We start from the raw sequence: 22,603 nt of genomic DNA, 5'->3' as shown, positions 1-22,603 counted from the left end.
GGTTTTCAATATAGGTATGTTGCTACCAGCATGTTTTTTGCCCGGAGTTGGTGCGTCTCATCTTGGAATCATGCAAATGGCTCTTTTTACTCTGTAGACTGTAGTTCTTGGTATAAAATGTGTATCTTGATTGACAATGTATATCCAGTTCCAAACGGGAACAGCCACATCATTCATTCTGATCTGTTTTATAAACACGGTGAAGAAATCTGTTGCTTTTACAAAATGAAAGGCAAGGTGCCATGCATGAATAATATTTTCATAGCTATGATGTAGCTCATTCATAAGCATTTAGTGTTCCCAAGCTCAGATCCTTGAATGAAAATATAAACACTGTGGGAGGGAGGTTATTGGTTTGTTATTGGGGTTGGTTTTTTTTGTTATGTGATTTTGTATTTTTATGTTGTGAACCGCCGTGTGACTTTCGGATGAAGGGTGGTGTACAAACAAATAAAATGCTGTATGAAGCCCCCTTATAGAGGGTGGACCATTGGTCCATTCATCCTTACTGACATTGGGTGTCTAGGGTTTCAGGTTAGATGCACACTTAGAAGTCCTCTTACATCTTTACGGCTGGTCATCCCAGGTATTAAACCTGGGACTTTCTGCATGCTATGTATATTCCTTCCTTCCTTGATGTCCAGAAGCAGCTCCTCTTCCCCTTCTCTGATGGCATCATGACTACCTCTTTGTCATGGAAAGTTAGCATCCAATTGATACTAATGTTACTAGGTCCCTAGGGTTGGCATATTCCAAAGAACAAAAACCCAGACCTATGGCAACCCTACTTGAAAATGCCCCCCCCTTCTTCTGTTTCTGCCGTCGGTTCTTCTGAGAGAAGCAGACTCGACAGCTGCCTCTCCTCTCAGCACCAGGTTGAAGAAGAGCACCAGGCCTCCGCGTGCGGCAAGCCCCGTCCCCAAACTTGCAAACAAAGCTGCTTCCCTCCTGCAGCCCAGTGGACCTGTGTGGGCAGCAGTCACTGTTGAAGGTGGCAGAGAGATGTTGGCCTGGGCAGGGGAAGGCATGCTGCGAATGAGGCGCCCCTCCCTCAGCCCTAAGTTTCAAGAAAGCAGGTAGCAAGACAAAGTGTCCCCTAGCCACGAAAACAAGAGTGGGGTGGAGGGAGGCCTCTCACAGCATGCTTGCAACAAAACTGACGTGCCCAGTTGTGTTGCCATGTTCCAAAGAGCAAAAAAAGGGCGCCCCTCACAAGAAAAGGAAGAAAAGAGGGGGAAAGGCCTAAAAAAGAAAAGGAAACCTGGGGAAAACAGCTCCCTCTTGGCTCATGGCCCTGGCTTTCTTGTGGCAGGTTGGCTCTCTCTGGAGCTGCAGTTACCACTGCGTCCCTCACCTGCCTTAATGGGCTGCCGGGTGTGGGCTGCGGTTGGGGCTTGGAACTTGCTGGGGACTAGCGCCCCACCATGCAATGAAGGAGCACCTTAGGGCTGCAGCTGGGGCCGTAAAATGTTAAATGTACCACCACGGGGTCTTGCCTAGGCCTGCCGCTGACCGGGGCTTTCCCACACATCCAAGCCCCACTAGAGCGTGCCAGATGATGGCTGGGAAAATCCTTTCCCCACGCTGCTCCTGTTCCTCCATGCCCAGGCTGCTCCTGCTTGACCCTGGACCACGTGCCGCAGCCGGGAGGCCCTCACAATGCTGCCGCCTCTGTCTCCAAGCAACATTTAGAGGTGGCTGAAGAGGCCTTCCCTCCTTGCCCCGCTTCGTTTGCCAGCTGCTTTTATCTTTTAAGGCCATCAGGGCGCCTCCCGACCGTGGTGCCTGCCAACAAATGGGTTGCCAAGCATCTGGGATTCCTGAACATTTGGGTGATTTTTTGAAATTCCGCACAGACACAATTTCCGCTGGACAAATCCTGGAAATGTCCAGCAAAATCCGGACTTATGGCAGCCCTAACTTAACAAGGCTATTTTAAGTAGCAGGGAATCTTTACAGCTGGACAAAGGGTAACTTCCTCTCAAGTATATCTAAGTGTTTTTGGAAACTTGACAACCTGAACCAGAAGTGTTCTATTAGATGCTGATGTGTCTGAATCTCCACTGACAAATTATGTTGTGTACCGGGGATGATGAATGGATCCACCTACTCCATACAGTAATTTTTCTTTCACATTCTTAATGATGACTTAAGCTTTTTCTTTCTTTGGCTTCTGAAGCAGTATTGAAGCTTTTTGGTAGATCCTGGGACAGTCCACTTTGCTGCACTAGCACCGATTTATGTTTTAGGGCAAGGGTGTTGCCCAGCTATGAATCTTGGTGTAACTTTAATCAATTTGTAAGACATTTTATCTCCTCCATTAGCAAAATCAAATTGCAAAAGTTCAGACTTTTTTTTTTAATCTCTGGTTTTGATCTTTCTTGATTGGTTTCCTCTTTTTCCTTTCCTTTTTAAACCTAGTACTTGATAGGGTAATTAAACATGGCAATGGATGTGGACCTTTTCACATCTTTTATTTTATTTACAGGAAGCATTTTTAATCTTGCTCTTGAGCAGATAAAGGATCCCAGAATGGTTTACAAAGATCTGTAATGACACCGTCCCTTCCCTCTGGTGCTACAGTTTAAAAGACAGGGTGCAAGGGAATGAGGGACTGTGAGGGAAGAAGAAAGAAACCTGTCAGTTGATCCTGGTTAACAGGGTTCATGCAAGGATAAGCTGGAATCGAAAGAGTTTACCAAGGAGAGGAGCCAAAAGCTTGTTGGTCCATCAGCTGAGTCAATGGAGAGACCCCACAGTCTTTTCCTCTGCATTTCCCTGATGGAATAGGGATGGAATGCTTTGATGGGAGCTGAATGAGGAGCTTAGGTCTTGCACTTAATTAATTAATTAATTAATTTGCTGCCCTTCAACCAGAGATCACAGGTTGGTTTTCAACATAAAAACACAACATAGAAAGACAAAATACATAGCAATAAAAACTCTCCCATGCTCCCACATACCATACTTTACCGTGTATAAGACAATTTTTTTTTATTATAAATTAATGTTAAAAATTGGGGGTCTTCTTATACACGGATAGTGGAGAGAGGGGACTTGCAAGCAGGAGCTTGTCAGTGGTGATTGGGCAGGTGATTGGTGGCTGTGACAAGGCCAAAAAAATGTCTCCCCCATTTTCATAATTTGGAGTTTCCAAAAATAAGGGTCATCTTAGACTCGGGGGCATGCTATACACAGAAAAATACGGTATTTGGAGCAGCACCTGGAGGCAGCATTCATATAATTCCCTCTGCCTCACATAGTAATTGCCAGCTACTTCACTGAGAGGCATTCCTCATACTTTATGAATCATGATCCTAATTAAAGCTTCTGCAAGATGATCACTCAGACATTGCTTCCTCAGGGAATGGCAAGGAATTTTCCGGTCCTTTTCTAGAATATCAAACTTGGACATAATGGATGCACTTAATTTTAGATATTAAATCCACTGTCCCTATTCCTAGTGCATGTTTCTCTTGTGCATTTCTTCACCTTCCAAATTATATGTGATTAAAGGAAAAGTTAGTCTGAGAAGCCTGGTGGGAGAAGGGCTTGAAATATACAAGCAGTGTTGCAGGGATTCTTCAAGATGAAGGAGATTCAAATAACATACTGTTCGATTGTTGCTGTGGTAAGAAACTTTTATTAGAAGTGAACATTTCAGGTTTTGTGGCCCACAGTTGGTTGAAAATTAATAAAAATTGGGCTAAATTTCCAAAGGCTTTATTAAAAGAAAATACAATGGATTGTGCCTGACATTGATGTGACCTTACCGTAATGTTCATGGTGATTTAAGTGATGCTTAATAGATCTCTCCTTGACATACCTGGCAACTTAGGACATAAATCTAAAAATCAATGTTTCTGTTAGCTTTTTATAGAACTCTAGAGATAGTAGCTGTGACAAGCCCTTCCTAAGGACAGAACAATTTGAAACCACAAGCCTCCATATAATACAATAGTTGAATGTGCTTCTGAGTCTTGCCTTTAGCAGTATTAAGGAATCAGGATGAATTTTGGAAATAAAGGACTTGATCAAGGGCTCCACATGCTGTGATATGCCTGTGCATTAAAAGTGCCCTGCACACAATTCAAAAGATCCATGGGTATTTCTATAGGCTCTACATACATTACCCCAGTGATGGATGTGGTCAGTCTCTCTTATGCCCAAGTCCTTCCCATTTAGTAGGCTTCTGTCAGACTGCAGCAAACCAGGAAATTGACACATGCATATGGAGTGCAGCAGATCTGTCTGTTTAAATTTCAATATAGCAAATGGATGTGATGAACTTGGGAGTCTTCCTGTGAGACTGAATGAAGTGACCAGGGAATTCTACTAAGAGTTCTTCATAAGCAATTTTAATGTTTTGGAAGAGAGAGAATAATGATGTCACTATGCATTTAAAGGGGTGGGGAATCCCATGCAATACTACTATGTAAAAGAGTTAAATGAATCCAGTCACTGTACATTTCAGTGTGGCTTGGTCGAAGATGGATATAACAAAAAACGCCCTCTTGTTGCTCCAATTTAGTTGTCGTCTTGGCAGTGAAGCAGAATTCTTGCAGGAGCAATTAAGATGGTAAGAACATGGTTTGAAATATTATGGGTTGCAACTGCTATCTCTCTAGTTAATGCAACACTAGTTATTGTGGTGACATGGTAATAACAGTTCATCACAAAACCTAGTCTACTTAAGCACGGAATGCCAGAAGCTGGTTTATTCTGCAACAATCCATTTCTAACATAAAGAAAGTTGGAGAAGAACATAAAATTGTAGTATTACTTGACACTAACAAACAATAGGACAATGACTTACCAATTGAAGAGAATGCAGTATATACTATGCTGATGTAATAAATCATTACATTTTGTTTTGGTGACCTGCTTTTACACACACACACACACACACACACACTTCATAACACTTGCTTATTGAAAAGTTTCCAGAAAGAACATTAACAGCAACAAAGTTCATCATGACTCCTCCGCTCTGTTGAATCCTGAGGCTGGAGAGAATGTTGGGTGTGAATAGCTGTTCTAGCAAGTAGTTATTCTACCTCTTATCCTCATTAAAAGAAATGGGAGTAGATTGATGAAAGAATAATTTTCTTTGGCTCAGGATTGCAGCCCAGCTGGCTCTGAACAGATCTATATGTTAAGAATGTCCAGTAAGCCATTGCCTAGCTTAGGTTGCTACACCAACTGCACCTGAACCTATCAGTGATGATGCATGCCTTGGCTACATCAAGACTTGATGAGTCTTTGGAAACTGCAGTTGGTCCAGAATTCAGCTGGGGCGCTTAGGGAAGCTTTGTTGTGTGAGCATACACTGCCCATTTTAGAACATCCACATTGGTTATCAGTGCAACTGGACCAATGGTTTGATTCGATATAAAGGGGCTTCCTGTGTTTCTAAACAACTTTGCTCCTGATCTCCTTTCTCCTTGGCTGCTCCTTTTCTTTAACAGTGTCTCTATCACCGTGGTTTGCTCAGTTGCCTGCTAATCCTACTTCCATAAGGCGTCTTCTTCTGTCATCCTTAGCACCCCAGCTTCTCCTTCCCTTATCTGCCCATTCCTTTTCTTAATTGCTCTGCTTTTTCTTTCCTCCTTTTTGCATTTAGTTCCCCATTTGCTATGCTGTCAAGCTGCCTCTTACACTACTTCCCTTCCCGCAGCTTTTCTATGTGTATTGCCTACCCTACACTGTTTATTCAGCTTCCTTGACCTAGTCTGCTTGGGATCTCTTTTAAGTTACCATCCTGGCTTATAAATCTACTCCAGCGAAATGGACATCTTTCCCTTCTGTCCCAGAAGCTGTTCTGCAAATGGTGATAGTTCTCTGAGAAGTTCTTGCATGATCTAATCACAGATGAAGACTTCAGTACCCAAAGAACAGTACAATACAAATACAGTAGTCAGTGATACAGAGAGCCACACAGGTAGTTAGGTCTTTTTAAAATTATGTTTTCACACCTTTCTAACCTTGAACATCTTGGAAGATTGTTGTGTGTGTGGCTAGAGGGTTTTGGAATAATAATGCAAGGACAAGGACATCTCTTCTCCTGCAACTCTGGCATAAGATAGGAGGTGGGGTCTCTATAAAGCCTGGCTTGTATCAGCATCTGTAATGTTCTTTGTCTTGGGACTATAGACCACAATAATAAATGAGTTTTAAACCTGGCCATTATCAAAATGCTACTTGCATCTTTGACACTTGGATATATTGTTTAGCAGATTAATTGTAAGTGGAAACATGCAATGGAATAATTCAAGATAGCTGCAGAGAAGCCTTTGCACCTTTTTGTTTCATAGGACCATTGTTGTTTTCATTGGTGGTATTTCAGTGCAAATGTTTTCAACACAGGGATAAAAGTGGCAGTGTCTAGAAGTTCAACTATTTCAGTCTGAGTTTTGATTCAGACTTCATAGCTGTCAGCACAGTTGCTATGGGACTCATTGAGTCTGTATTTTTCCACACTTGACCTTGATATACAAAATAGCTGACAGTGGTATCAAATGGGAATTGGCAGGCCGTTACTAACGGATCCATTTTAAAACAACTTCCAGTAAACAAAATACTTAAGAGAGATGCCTCTGACTTTTAAAAAAATCCTCTTCCTTTTTTTAAAAAACACCCCTCTCTTTAAGATGATTAGCCAAGTCTGAGTGGAGGATGCTTGCATTACAGAGAGATAACTAAGCTGCTTATTTTAATACGGAAAATGGACTTCGATGCAGCCCTTAGTTTAAATGCTATTGAATTACAGAAGGAGACTGCATGTTTATTTTACCACGCATTAGTCAACCAGCAAAATTAATTGTAATGAATGCCTTGTTTTCATCGCTGCAAACAAATTAATAAGCTATACTGCTTCTCTTGTACTTCACCTATGGATGTGATTAATGGTCAGTATTAAAGATGCTGGTATCTTTTGGCAGTACGAAAACCTGAATGTTTAACAAGAACACAATTTCAAATTAAAGCAATAAATCAGAATTACTGAGGGAAGTCCTGTGGCAGGCCGCACTCTTCAGCTGGCATTGGGAATATAGTATTTTGTCCCGCGTAGTTTTGGCAGCGGGCCTCTTTATCAGCTACTGTCTTTCCAGTCACGCTTGTGTTCACGTCTTTGCTACATGCTCTGCTGATTACCTTGGAAAAGGGCAATGCTGTAACTGTTCAACTGACCTTTCAGTTTATTTTCTCTTGTGTAATATGAAACATGAGCTAACAAAGTCTTAGTCTACTGATTTCCAGAAAGAAATCTGTCTCTTTGTATTTCGGCAGCTTTCTTCTCAAATTAGGGTGTCACCCCGCTCCCCACATTAATTTAAAGCAAAATAAATAAATAAAGCCAACGTTCTCCTGCACAGGGATTATTTGAAGTGCTAAGAAGGCAAAATAATCTCTGGATCACGCAAACAGTGAGTCTGGGGTGACGGGAAGGGGGGAAGAGAGAAGTTGCCTGCCATTCATGCAGTCTCCCTTGAATGAATCAAATTACTGAATGATGTACTGAGCCTTTTAGATCTCACACACATGATTTGTCTGTGAAGCCTTTAACCAAGAAAGTTGCAAAGGCTTTCAACTATCTCAAATTTTCTTTTGAAAGTGTTACTTGAGTAATATGAAAATATATGGCTCAGCGGTGCTGACAGTAGCATTTAAAAAACAAAACCCTAAAGAGGGGTTTGGAATGAACACTTGGGCGGGGGGATGACATACTTTGTAGCCTCCTGGGTTTCTTTGTCAGAAAATATGTGTGTGTGTGTGTGTGTGTGTGTGTGTGTGTGTTTGGTCCCACAGCTAAAGGAAGAGTTGCAAAATTGCAAAAATGTAAAGCATTTGGCCAAATGCAAAAAATCCTCCAAATTAAAAATTATTTACATTACCAAATTTTTAACATTTGTGCATGAGAACAACCTTGCTCGAACAGACTGAATATCTATTGCATTTTTTTGCTTCTCCATAACGTACAGTTCTCTGGGTGACTTTAAATAAGCCTTAAAAACCCACAATTTAAATACAAAGTTAATTCAGAGGCATGCTGACCTTAAATCCTTTAGCTTTAACATTTCTTCTCAATTGTTTCACTTATATTGCAGGTTTATCTGCTCCCATTTTTAGTGGTGTTCTCCCCCACTCCTATTTCCCAGCTGTTTTTGGACTGCAACTTCCATCTTCCCTAGCTAACAGGGCTTATGGTCAGGGATGACAGGGATTGTAGTCCAGAAGCTGCTGGAGACCCAAGTTTGGGAAACCCTGATTTAGACCATAGTGGGCAAAGCAATTTACTGGAGTAATTTTCTGGTCGAAGTACCACACTGCACAAGCAATGTCCTGATCATTCAGATTTCTCAGTGACATTGTCTGGTATCTGACCAACATACTGGAGCTTCTCTGGACTTGTTGGCCAAACTACATATGACCTTATCTGGGTAGTTCTGACCAGCACTGCAGCGACCCCCCCTTGCCACACATTGCATGTATGTGTCTCCCAATTTTGAGGGGGGAGGTTCAGGGCTGTGCACCTGAAAATTGGCAGCTGCTGCCCTCCCAAAAAATGGCTGGGTGTGTGCCCTGCACCAGCAAATTTTGCAGTGCAAAATTTTGAGGGGGGAGGTTCAGGGCTGTGCACCTGAAAATTGGCAGCTGCTGCCCTCCCAAAAAATGGCTGGGTGTGTGCCCTGCACCAGCAAATTTTGCAGTGCAATCAAGGTGTTAGTCACGTCAATGGGATCTTTGTTTGCAATGCACATTGCGGAATGGGGAAATTAGAACAAGACTGTGGCAGGGCACCAAAGGTTAAAGGCTCCTTGGGTCCCATCTGGATCCCACTCAAACAAACAGACTGGAAATTGGTAAAAGAAACTAATAATACCACTAGGGGGAGGACAAAACAGGTACATGTAGTTTTGTCCGAAATTGTATGGTATAACACACGGGTAGCCTGCAGACATTCCAGGAATCAGCGTGTTTTTACATGAGTAAAATGTGTCCTTTTATTTAAAATTCATCTCTGGGTTATTTGTGGGGCACAGGAATTCGTTCATTTCCCCGCCTTCAAAATATAGTCTGGCCCCCCCACAAAAAGTTTGCTGACCTCTGTATAACGTGGAGCATGGGATAAAGCAAGTTGATTTGGATTACTTCTGTTATTGCATCATGAAACAGGATCATGGATTTCATCCATGCACTTTTATATCTCCACCCTTCTGTCTTGTGGCTGGCGGTGGTTTAATGTTCCAGCAGTTGTACTCTCAGTTCACAGTTCTCTTGGTAGTTACACAACTGCCAGCTATTTTGTGGTGCACTTCCCTGTTCCTCTCTCAGATGAGCACCCCCTCAATCACTTGTAAATGTATTTGAGTTTTAATTTCAAAACCCAATTCAAGAGGATCAGGTAATCAATATGGCCTCTTAAGGTTGCTGTTTTTTTAATTAAAAAATGACTAAATATGAAGATGCCAGCATTCTTTTCCATTTATGTCAATTGTACTGAAGCTAGAGGTTAGAGGAATCATTAAGTGAAGTGATGCTGAAGCAGGTGTTAGATAAATAGCACCTGTGGGTCCCAATACGAAGCAGGCCACTAAATCTTTAAGGCTGCCACTACCACCCACTACACACTTACAAGGTAGTAATGCTCCTTGAGTATTGCGTCTGAGTAGTCATGCTTAAAATGCAAAGCATAAAAAATGATTTGATACAAACATTATCAAACTAATTAATTAAAATTTTTAAAAACAAAACAGTTGTCTTTTGATTTGCAGCTGTGCTAATTAAACAGGGGTCTTTCCGTTGTTCTCAGAAGCTTAAACAGTCCATTATAGACAGTGATAATTATATCTACTAGCATAACTGAACCAACATAGTATTGTTGCCTTGTTTCTCTCCTTGAGTCTCTCACAGAAGTATGACGCACAGTAATTGTACGGGTATAGCTTAGCTCACGAAGTGAACTTCAGGCCGAGAGGCTAAATGTGGCTTTCCATGTGTCTCTGGTTGGAAGTTGCCCCAGACCATGACCATTTCCAAGCCACACCCCTCCCTATACAGTGGTACCTCGGGTTACATACGCTTCGGGTTACATACGCTTCAGGTTACAGACTCCGTTAACCCAGAAATAGTGCTTCAGGTTAAGAACTTTGCTTCAGGATGAGAACAGAAATTGTGCTCCAGCAGCACGGCAGCAGCGGGAGGCCCTATTAGCTAAAGTGGTCTTCAGGTTAAGAACAGTTTCAGGTTAAGAACAGACCTCCAGAACGAATTAAGTTCTTAATCCGAGGTACCACTGTACTGTTCTTCACACTCTATGAGTGCTTTTGTATATATGGATTCTTGAATTGTGATAATGCCTCTTGCTTGCCTGAATGGAGAGATGGGTTCTGTACCACTGGCTTAGCTCGATATGGAAATGCAGTTTTCGGGGGAAAGTCTTGCCTGATAAATTTCTTACTTGTCATGCTCAGTGAATGGTTGCGAAGGCTACATCTGTTTACCTTGCTAAAACGGCGAAGGAACTTGGAAGCAACTTCTTCTCACTTGGCAAGAAAGATCCCTTTAAGTTAGCATTACACCTTGCAATCCCTTGTGGTCTACTGTGCTTTTAACGTCTTTTTCCTTCACCATTTATGCAGAGAATCAGAATTAGGATTGCAGAAGTGGAAACAATCAATACAAGAGCCATGTGACACATGCTTGGTATAGGACTAACACAGTTTGCCCTTAATAACTGTTGAATCATAGAGGGAATATACATCAACACGTATCTATTTCCTTTGAGATTCCTGTTAACTTTTGTTGTCTCAACTGTTTGCTTTATCTTTTTTGCTTTTGTGTATTTTACTCATATGAGTGCTGCTCACATGAATTTATTTTAGTAAAAAGTTAAAAAACAAAACAAAAGAGGATTGCATGAAACAGTGAACTGAAGTTAGGTGGCAAGTGTTAAGTAATCCATCCATTTTGCAGGCTCTAGCCAAGAAAATGACTGATTAGTTCAATCAGTGTGTGAAATCCCACCAACCTTTCATCTCACTGCTTCTTAGCTCTTTCTGCCTTTTTAGGGTTTCCAGGTGACAATGCCAAAGTAACCGCAGAAGCCACAGCTAATAAAAATAACCCACCCAAGTTCCTCTTACAGGAAGCAGCCTTCCCTAACCTACTGCTCTCCAAACATTTGAACTAGAAAACTCATTTCTGGCCATTGGCTGTGCTGGCAGGGGCTGATGGGAGTTGTAGCCCCAAATATCTGAAGGGTAGCACATTGGGGGAGGATGCTATTGGGTTAGGAATTATTTCACTCCCTGTCATCAGTCCCAGCCTTTCAATTCTTCAATCCATACTTGTCTGCCCACTTCCCTCTTACTCATCCCATCATCTCTGTATTAAACATTAGGAGATTTTGTTTGTTCCGCTCCTTGTCCAGGCAGTTTGGAATGATTAGCAGTTGCCTGTCCACACTATTTCAGCCAAATCAATGTCAAGACGTTTCATTGCCAAAGGAAGAATACAATTACATATTTCCACACCATACAATGTGTTTTGTAATGGACACATTTTCTGTGGAAATTGTCACTGCTATATATTGTAAATTTTCAACAAAAGCCATTTCTTTTTCACCAGCTTAATTAGTAATGTAATGGTTATACATGATTACTACATAATTAGTAACATAATGCAGTGAAGGTGGAAGTGGGCAGTTTCAAAGTTGTAATTAACTTTTTCCAGAGGACTATTTATGGTAAGCATGCATTAATTTGCATAATAAATAGAGGAACAGCATAGGAAGCTGTCTTATAAGAAGTCAGAGCATTGATCCATCTACCTTGACTTGCCGCAGTTCTTTACTTTTCCTGTAAAGTTAGAACATCCTAGGTACAGTGGTACCTCAGGTTACATACGCTTCAGGTTACAGACTACACTAACCCAGAAATAGTGCTTCAGGTTGAGAACTTTGCTTCATGATAAGAACAGAAATCGTGCAGCAGCAGCGCGGCAGCAGTGGGAGGCCCCATTAGCTAAAGTGGTGCTTCAGGTTAAGAACAGTGTCAGGTTAAGAACGGACCTCCAGAACGAATTAAGTACTTAACTTGAGGTACCACTGTTCACACTTTTTGTTGCACAAGATAACTGATGGCAATCAAAAATGAAGGGAAACAAAGAACGATTTGATTGTATGTGACTACTAAGCAATTCTTTACAAAGAGTAGAATCCAAAGAATTTTATACATGTGATTCTTTGTTCTCATATGTCATTGCTTCCTTACCAGCTGCCTCACACACTTCCATAAGGTACACTGTGGATGAGCCACTGCATTAGGAAGTCCTTCACCCTCCACAACCCGGCAAAACAAAAAAGATCTGCTGTACATGCAGTGTTCCACACATTTGTTCAAGTCCTAGCCTTTACAGGAACGTCACTATATATAACATATCCAATTAGCATCCAAAAGCACAGACACACACAAGAATATTTGAAAAAGATTAAATTGTAATAATGAAGTCCTTCCTTGACATTTCCAGTCATCAGCTGTTATTTGGTAGAGATGTAAACACTAATAGGTAATTAAAATTTAGTAAGTGAGCAGCATATTTTTAAAAAATTCACAGGAAAGTTATTTGGCAGCCTTAAAAGACAGTGAATATTCCCTTAAAGTGCATGGGGACAATGCCAGCGTCATCTCCCTGATTAATTTATCTTAAGATGAAACCACCGTTTAGGACTATATAGTCATCAGCAACTGAGAAGTACTGAGATTTACAGAGTGTAAAATAAGGTTTCAAATCAAGTGTCGGTACTTGCCATAAAAGTATGGGACTAGATTTCCTACCTGTCTTCCTCCGGAATGGCACCTGTGCCTTGAATTCATACATGACAAGTAATAAATTTATCAGGCAAGGCTCCCCCCCCCCCCACAACTGCATTTCCATATCGAGCTAATCCCGGGGTACAGAACCCATCTACGATACATAGACTCTATACTGGTAGACTTCAGGTATGAATGTAGCTTGGGATGTCCTAAATGGTTTCAAGAGTTCTTTAAGAAAAAAAGACAGTGAGAGAGAGAAGTTTACTTCTCTATATCTGTATTTGTGTTTATATTCATGTATACATATATTCATATCCTGAAGCCACATTCCAATTCATGAGGATGCTGATCTCAATGTCCTTAATACTAGGTTGCTCATCACTAACTCTTGCTTGGATCATGAAAAAGACCAGGTCAGCACAGTGCCTGCACCTCTTGGGTTCTCGCTTGATAGTACCTGATGTTATTCATGGCCCAGTATTACGCATATAGGTAATGATTACCTAGGTGAGCAGAGCAAAGAGACGGTAAGGTTTTTGCTGCTTCACTGTGCCCCACAGCCAACTTAAATACAAACACTGTGCTCCTTGGGGATGGGGCACTGCAATGCAGGTGGGCAGTACTTCTGTTTTGGGGTTGCTAGTGGTGGTTTTCCTACAATACCCTGTACCCTTTGCCGGAGACTGGATTCACGTATATTGCGGCAACTTGTTTTCTCGCTGTGCTTTGACCTTTTCCCCTCCAAAAGCGCATAAATCGTCTTTTCCCCACCTTTTTTGTTTGACTTATATTTTATGCATTCAAATTAAATTGCAACAAGCTTTAAAATTCTATCACCTGTCACACATGTTTGTTGAGAAAACAACTTTTATATTTAGAGCTCTAGAGAGCGAGAGAGTGTTATATACTGCATAATAAGAGAACTGACTATGGAGGTTACAGAAATCATTACACTGTTTTGATGCATGATACCCACGGGCAAATTTCCCAGTTGTAATGTTGGGGTTTCTATGTGTGGAACAAGAGCATTATGAGAACATGCCCACTATCCTCAGGCTCTGCTTCTTCTGAAATTCTTACTGGCTGTGAGGTAAATACCCGCCTCTGGAATAAAAGCTGTTGGGAAGGCTTAACCTTGTGAGTTAAAAAAAAAGTAATATAATCAACTGGAATAACGAATAAATGAGACCTAAGGACCTTCTTAATACGATGTCTCTAAAGTGACTCTTTCTATACCACAGCTTTAAATAAACCTGAGACTGTTTCCCAGCAGTGGTATTTTCCCCCAAGGTGTAATATCTTAGTTGTCACTATGATTGATGTTTCCTTTGAACAAATGACCCTTTTAAACTAGATAAAACTGAGTATCTTACAATAGAGGTGCCATGCTCTAGCTTTTGTTTTATGAAGAAAAACTGTTTCTCAAGGAAAGTGTGGGATGTTTTGGTGGCCATTTGCTTTAGCATAATGATCCTAGTATTTTGAAAAATTAGCCTTTTAATAATTGGATTCGGTGGAGTGCCACATAGCTGTCATAGTGAGTAACAATTCACTCCATCAGTTCAAAGCTACTAGTCACAGAACATATAGTATTCTTATAATGCCAGATATACCTAACTTTTAGAATTTAAAATTTTATGATCTGAACATTCGATGATGCTTAAAAGGAATACTGGGACTATCATCTAATAGACTTGACTGAACAAGTCTTAAAATGGGACTTTCATTGGCAGCTTTACTGAAATTATTTAGTAATACTTTCCTTCAATGCATTTTTCTATTGAAAGGTATAGTCTCTTCCATCGCATCTTGAAGAACATTGAAGAAAATGAAGGTGGCCTTGACAAATTTACAAAGAGTTACCAAACATTTGGAGTCAACAGATTTATTGATGGAGGATTGTTCTGTAAGGAATGGGCTCCTGGGGCAGAAGCGGTGTTTCTTACCGGAGACTTCAGTAAGTATTTTCAAGTACATGTTTTATGTCTTATCCTCTGTATGCGTCTGTTTTTCTGTTTTTATGCCCATATTTTCATGGCTCTGCACATTAGTTCTTTTAAATAAAGGATTGCCAGCTTCAGGGCTAAGTGCAAAATTCGTTGTTGCCAGGTTATCACTACAATCTTAACAGTATATCAGAAAATGCAATTTGATGTTGAGAGGGGAATGTGTGAGTGAACAATGGGTGGCATTCACTGATGCTTAATGGAAGACCTAAGTTCAAATCTCTTAATTAACCATGAAACACACCAGGTGAACTTTTTGGTTCACTATTTGTCAGTCTAACCTGGCTCACAGGATTGTTGTGAAGATAAAATTGGGGGTGGTGATCGACACACCATGTATGCCACCTTGAGCTTCTTGGACAAAAGGCAGGTTGCAAATAAAATGTTAAATACATCTAGACACATTAATTTAAAACTTCTTCTCTAATTAAGAGAAAATAGTACATTTTTGTTTTTTTAATATCCATTTGAATGGCTATTTGGAAAAGATGGGACTGCTATTGGAAAGACATGGCAGTAGAGCCCAACTGACTTCAAGGTCCTTCGCCTTTTGGCATGTGTGGTATAAAGGCAACAGAAGTGACTCTACAGAAGTGACTTCAAGAAGTGCCGCACCTTTCTGGGAATTTTATTATTTGGACTAAGTGCAGCCTTCTAGTATTCTCTGTCCAGTTCTTTGGACTCTGCAAGGCCACACCCATTTCCCAGACTACATTGGCTCTGCTTTGAGCCCTCCTTAAGTCCTTTGGATGACTGGAATTCATTATTGAGCTGTGGCAATGCCTCTTTATTGATGTAGAATAGAAAGATGTTCCTCCTGAAGGAGTTGGCTTTCAATAAAAGAAAAAGCAAGGAAAAGAAACCCTGCAATAGGGAGAAATAAGGGTAAGGTGAAATCCTATGTTTACTCAGATATGTCTTACTGAATTTGGTGGGGGCTTGCTCCGAAGTAAGTGGGGTTATGACACAAACCTATGGTGGCAAAACACATATTATAAATTCATTGTCAAGCTTTCTGGCAATGTGGACAGAGGTTTAAATAGAATGAGGTAAACTAAGAATCGCCACTGAAGACAGCAATTGGAAGTTTCTGTGAGCAAAAGTAATAATATGGACAGCATAGTTTTAGATAGACCAGAGCAAAAAGCATTACAATAATCAAGATGTGAAATATTAAAGGTCAAATAAGCATTTTTGAAGTTGAAACAGAGAAAGGAAAATATGAGCTTGAGCAACACTGCTAAATATAAAAATGACAAGATTTGACAACAGAATCAATTTGGTGGAAAGAGAAAAGTCAAAAATTGTACTAAGACACTACATGTAATCAAGTTTGTGGAACATAATTTTCAACAGAGAATGTGTGTGTGTGTGTGTGTGTGTGTGATTTTTTTCATCCTAAATAATCAGCTGTTTGACCTATATTAAGCTTCAGGTGGCACTGAGGTATGAAGACAGAAGTAGCCAAAGGATGGTCAGGAATGTAGTAATGATTAGCAGTAGAAAAAAGAAAAGTAATGTTGAAAGCTGTCAGCATAGAAAAGCTACTGGAATCTAAAAGAGGAAATGAATTTTCAGTGTGTGAAAAAAGATGGATCACGAACAATGGATCTGAAGATCCCCCACAGACTGAGTAGAAAAGAGAAAACTGCTGGCAAATGCTGAAAGCATATAAAACATAAAATATAAAAACAAAACCAAGTGAAAACTCCAAAATGCTAGACTAAAAAGAAATGTGGCGAAGAGAATCAAAAGCAGCATCTATACTGGCGAATAAAGAATTTAAGGCCATGATTCTTTCCTAAGAGATTATTACTCATGAAAAAGGTCTTACTAATGTTTCCAGGTTGAAGAGACCAAAAGCCAGTTTGAAATGGGGGTAAAGAAGTTACTCAAAATATCCTGAGACAAATGGATACCAGTCAATCAACAACCTGATAACAATACAGAAGAGTAGCAAAAAACAAACAAAAAAGTCTGTTTTTTAGTAGAAGGCATTGGTTGGGAGGTTGACAGGGGATTGCATAAGGAAAGAAACCTTATATAACACATTCTGATCCTGCAGGGTCAACACGTAAAGCACAGTCGAATGAAACTGAAATTAGAAAGTTGATAGCAGAAATTAGATGTACCTGGCTTACAGACAGCAAACTTGTAAATTGCTCTAAGAGCTTGACGTGCTTATTTTCATTCAATAACTGGTTGACATACTCTTAATTTGAGAGTCTTAATTGATTTGGGTTTAAAAAAGAGCATTAAAAAAATATTCTAGTGCCAGAAAACATCTTTCAAATAGAACTTGTTTGCTGTGTCTCTCGTGATTTACAACAAATGAACCTTACTGGTTCCATGCAATAGTGCTAAGTGTTCAGTGATCAAATGCTGAGTGAAGCGCTAGTTTCATCCAGCTACTAAGTGTGCATCTGCTATTGTGAATGCCAGTATATCCTGGTCCCAAAAAAACAACTTGAAAGGGAAGAAGAAGTCCACCAATGGTCACTCACTCCATATATGCACGTGACATGCTGATTGGAAGATGTAATCTGATCTTTGGTTTTCACACATAACCTTCTAGTTTAGTACCTTTAACTTTGCACTGAGATGATTGGGCTGGACGCATTTACATTTTTATTATGTATGTCAGTCTTCCTCCAGGGTGACCAGAGGCAAAGAATGTGGATTCTGTACCTTTTAAATAATTCGATAGAAAAGGGACATTTACCAGATTCTGCATGTCATGCAAAACTCTCCCCAGTGTTCTTAAATGGATTGAATGCATCTCTTTATAAACTTAACACCACTACTTCAAGATGCTAATAAAACTAATCAGTAAGATGTCTGGACTGAATCTTCCTTTAGTCTTCTAGATGAAAAATTATGTCAGTTGCCCTATATATCTTATTCATCATCAGTCAAAGTAGAAGATTTATTCCCAAGGGGGCAGTTAATGGAATCAAAAGGCCTAAGGAATGGAAGTTGTCATTAAATGCAGATGGGTATTAGTAATATTCCCAGGAGGAATTGGGCTGCAAAATCCCAAAGACATAGAATCAAGTTGCTAGTGATGTGCTTGCTTTAATATTATATCATTTTCACCTACCTTTACATTTCAGTTATGTTAAAATACCTCAAATTTAGTTTGGTTTCTGTTTTTATACTTTGTACATCACCTAGTAGGTTTTAGGGGCTTTGGAAATAAATCAAATTAAATACAGAATGTATTATTAACTTGGGAGCTTTTTGGAACTCAGAACTGAGTTTCTAGAAACTAAACTAAAACCTAGAATGCCAGATTCCTTTTAAAACTTCTTTTACCAAGTAACTGCTTCATTATGAGCGAGAAGGTGTACCAGGCCTGGAACTAAACCAGCTTCTCTCTCCCTCCTTCTGTCTCTGGAAGTTCAGTCTTTGTTCTCTTCCTGTTTCTTTTGCAGTGAGAATTGCTTAGCTTCCATCTGCCCATGACACTGCAGGATGAGAAATAAGTGTGTGTGAGTGAGAGTACACACCATCCTTTATTTTAACTTTTAGTGTGGGCCTCCAGTTGCGCTGAACCAAACGTCTCTTGACTTACCCCAAAAAAGCCACTCAAGACTATTAAAAGAACATTCACAGCATTACGATTTGTCAATTAGTAGTTTTAAAAGCTTAGTAAATCATGTATATGAGGCAATTAGTAAGCTGAAGCTCTGATACGAGAGGCGGTATTGACATTATAGTTTCCTGAAAAGCTTCTGGTAAATGACACTGAATATTTTATTTACACATTTTATTGCTTAGTAACTAAGGGAGTACAAGCAAAATATCAGTATCTTAGGGTTTGCCACTTCACAATAAAAGTTTTGTTCATGTATATTTACAACCTTGATAGATGGTTTAAGACAGAACCCCTACCCTGGTGCCCTCCAAATCTTTTTTGACTGCACCTGTCATCTGCTCTAGCCCACACAGCTGGGGATAATGTATTTCAGACTAACTATGTATTTCAGTCTAATTGCATAGAGCTTCTCTAGCTGCTGTTCATGAACGCATGGCACTGACATGGAGAAACTTCACAAGATTGGCTCAACTACATAGTGCGCAGAAAGCTAACATTATGGCCAGTTGTGTGGCTATAGTTCCATGTGGAAGTCACATTTTCCTGCAACTTCTGTGTCGGTTTCCTAAGAAATTGTTCCTGAGTGTTGATGTATGCTAAAAAAGCATGACTTGGAATGTCACATTATTTGACACTTGGCAGTTTCCCCCCTTGAATTTTTATCGTACTGAGACTTTAAGTGCTGTTGGTTTCATGCCAGTGAATCAGTGCAGTTTTCTGTTTTCTTTTTCTTTTAAAAAGGCAACGTAAAGTATTTAACCTCTGCCATTGCATAGCCTCTTGGGAATCTGTGATATGACATTCATACTGAATTGGTAGTTTTGGGAAACCCTGGCTCCATGACTTTAGCATCATGGGGATGAGCCACACACTTGCCCCCCATACCTCTCTTTCTTCAGCAGCAGTTTGGAAGCAGCTTGCTGTGATGTCGCCAACTTGTACAAACTTAACTCTGCTTTGTTGAAACAAGCCCACTTCAAACCATGCAAACCTGCTTGCAGCTGTGTTGTGGTAGCAGAGAAGAATAAGCAGGCATAGCACACATGAGCGCCCATTCCCTTTCCTATCAGGATAGCTGGGCAGAGGAGAGAGGTACTAGTTCTCCCAGCCAAGCAGAAGCTGCATCTTGGAGACAGATTCTGCTTGCCTTACATCAGGTATGTCCAACAGGGAGATTGTGATCTTACGGTCAATCATGGCGGCGTTACAGGTAGATCGTGGGATTAATCTAAGTGATCGTGGGGGTCCTCCTGACCGATCCCCCCAAAAGCTCGACAACAACCGTGGCCACTTGTACCCCCAAAAAGCTCAACAACTCTGGCCACTCCGCCTAAAAAAAGTTCAGCAACTCCTGGCAATGACAATAGGTAGATCGCTGCCAGTTTTATTATAGTGAGTCTCTTGGTAGCTGGACGTGCCTATCTTAGATGACCCAGCAGACTCCAGTTGTCCTCTCTATAACTTGCCGGATCTCCTCTATATTTCAAACAGCTGCTTGCAAACTACCCTGCTGAAATATATCACTTCCTCTACACCCTTATAATAATAATATTTAATAATAATTTATTATTTATACCCTGCCCATCTGGCTGGGTTTCCCCAGCCACTCTGGGTGGCTCCCAACAGAATATTAAAAATACGCTAAAACATCAAACATTAAAAATTTCCCTAAACAGGGTTGCTTTCAGATGTCTTCTAAAAGTCAGATGGTTGCTTACTTCCTTGACATCTGATAGGAGGGTGTTCCACAAGGCGGGCCCCACTACCGAGAAGGCCTTCTGCTTGGTTCCCTGTAACGTCACTTCTCGCAGTGAGGGAACTGCCAGAAGGCCCTCGGTGCTGGACCTTAGTGTCCGGGCTGAACAATGGGGTGGAGAAGCTCCTTATTGATTTATAGATCTCCAGCCTTGATTCCTGCCTGCAAAAAACCTATTGTCTGTCTGCTTGTGAAATGAAAAATGTAGGTGTTCTTAAAAACACCATACATATATATATATATATATATATATATATATATATATATATATATATATATTTGCTGAATATATTTACAGTATGTAGATACAAACTTCCAATGTGACTAAAATACATTGCCAAAACTCAATCAAGCAAAATCAACCAGGCCTGAGTTAGAAGGCCATTGAAATGTCAGTGGTTAGATGGGGGGGGGGGGTTGCATGTCCTCCCCCCACCCCCATGGAAGACCTGCATAGGGTTACAGTTGAATTATTTTGTAATTATACTAATGCTATTGCATTTTAGTGTTGCAAACCTTAATATACCTAGTCCCAAATACATGTTCTGTTGGTGAAAATGCATTTTATTCAGAAAAATGAGGAGCAAACCTTCATCCCAGGTCGTCTGTTAACCTTTTCCTGTTGGCATAAATGTTAGAATAATAATGAGAGAGAGGTTAGGAACAGAAAAAGAAAGGTTTTTTTGCAGCTGTCTGTATAGTCATGGCAGTTGGGTTCAAATGAACAGATAGTGGACGCATATGGGGAAAATCCTAACATGTTCACAGATAAAGGAAAAGAAGAAAAGGAACTACTTCAAGAAATGTTAAGGAAGATCAGAGAGAGAAGATTGCATTTGGCAAGGACAGAGTCTCGGGAACAGAGGGCGCAAGGAAGAAAGAATAGTAAGATCAGCTGTATCAGTGATGGCAGAAACCTCTAAGTGAAATACAAAGAAAAAGTGCCATCAGTAGAATGTGTTGTCACAGATATGCACGAAGACACTTTTTAGTGCAATAATCTGGGCAAAATCTAGACTGAAAGGAATCAAGTAGGGAATTGACAAGCAGGAAGTTGAAACACTGAGAGAATGTGACACATTCTAGGCATGGACAGGAAGGGAAGTGGAACAGGGTAATGAGTGCTATCCAGTCACAAGGGATCAAGAAAGAGTTTGAGGATGGAAGGTACAAGAGCAAAACCACAAGCCAATTTAGGAAAATGCCAGAAGACACTGCAAGAGCGGACTAATACATGAATCGGTGGAATAGGCTGGGGAGACAACAGATAGCAGACCAAGAAGGGAACTGGTTTTTTGGTTCTTCTGCCTACCACCCTCAGTACCTTTTGTAGAAAAGTGGGATATTAATGATTATTCTTTGTTGAAAATAATGGTCTGATAAGTAGATTGAAACAGAGGACCTTTTAACTGTAGCTTTTGCCAACCTGGTGCATTGAGATGTTTTGGAGTATAGCTCCTATCTGCTCCAGCCAACACAACTGGTTTCATTAGAAGAAAACGGTGAAGGAAGATGGCATTCAAAAGAAACATGAAGAGGACCAGTAAGCACTGTGACAGGTACTATCAGGGAAGTATTGAGGAAAAAGCCTAAGGAGGTAGAGGGAAACATGTGAAAGGAGAATGAAGAAAGGAGTTTTATGCTTTAAAAAATCTCAAAGTAGTAAGATTTATTGCACAGAAAGAAGCTTGGTCTTCATCTGCGCCCACTTTCTCATTTTACATACTAATGATGCATTTTAATACATGTTCAATATTTTAGTACTTTTCTTTTATTGCAGATAACTGGAATCCATTTTCTCACCCATATAAGAAAATGGATTTTGGGAAATGGGAGTTGTTCATCCCACCTGGACCAGATGGATTTCATCCTGTGCCACATGGATCAAACTAAAGGTGCTCGTTTCAAAATTGTACTTTCGCTCTATCCAGTCATTCTCAATTCCTGATAGTGAAGTTTTTCCTGCTGTCCCTCTGATGTGCCAATTTATATTTTAAAGTTCAAAGGAGACTTGCAGATTCTTCTCTTCACCTATATGGCTTCCTGTCAAAATAATATAAAATAAAGGTATTACGACACTGCAGTGAACAAAAGGGTTTATGGTGAATAAGGAAGGTGACTTTATTGCAAACCTAAAATGGCTGAATATGGTTAAGGGTTTAATAAATGTTGAGAGAAACCCAGGCAGAGGCTTACAAGTTACAGGGATGGGGATATTTAGAAAAGGTTGGTTGTTTTTGTTTTTCAAAGTTATGTCCTCATCTGAAGGAAACTTGTGGAAATTTAATGATAAATGAATAAGCTTTGACTTGCATCCTAGGGAATGTGAATGCAGGATGTTCACAGAAGGGCACATCTTTGTATCAGACCTTCCTTTCCTTCCCTCTGAAAAGCCACTTTGGAGACTGAGTGCTGGGCACTGCTG

The 22,603-nt window shown here is 40.3% G+C and overlaps 1 protein-coding gene across 1 annotated transcript in view; it reads left to right on the top strand.

Moving 5' to 3' along the window:
• The window catches only part of GBE1 (1,4-alpha-glucan branching enzyme 1), a 162,157-nt gene that overhangs the window by 21,016 nt on the left and 118,538 nt on the right, over window positions 1-22,603 (top strand). Inside the window, 3 exon segments of the mRNA XM_083498636.1 lie at window positions 14,606-14,775; window positions 21,959-22,060; window positions 22,063-22,073. Of these exon segments, the coding sequence (XP_083354762.1) occupies window positions 14,606-14,775; window positions 21,959-22,060; window positions 22,063-22,073 (283 nt within the window).

This window comes from Podarcis liolepis (genome assembly GCF_965112155.1).
Source record: "Podarcis liolepis genome assembly, chromosome: 4".
Classification (NCBI taxonomy): Eukaryota; Metazoa; Chordata; class Lepidosauria; order Squamata; family Lacertidae; genus Podarcis; species Podarcis liolepis.
Note: the sequence above shows the minus strand (reverse complement) of the source record. Positions and strands in the feature narration are given on the sequence as shown.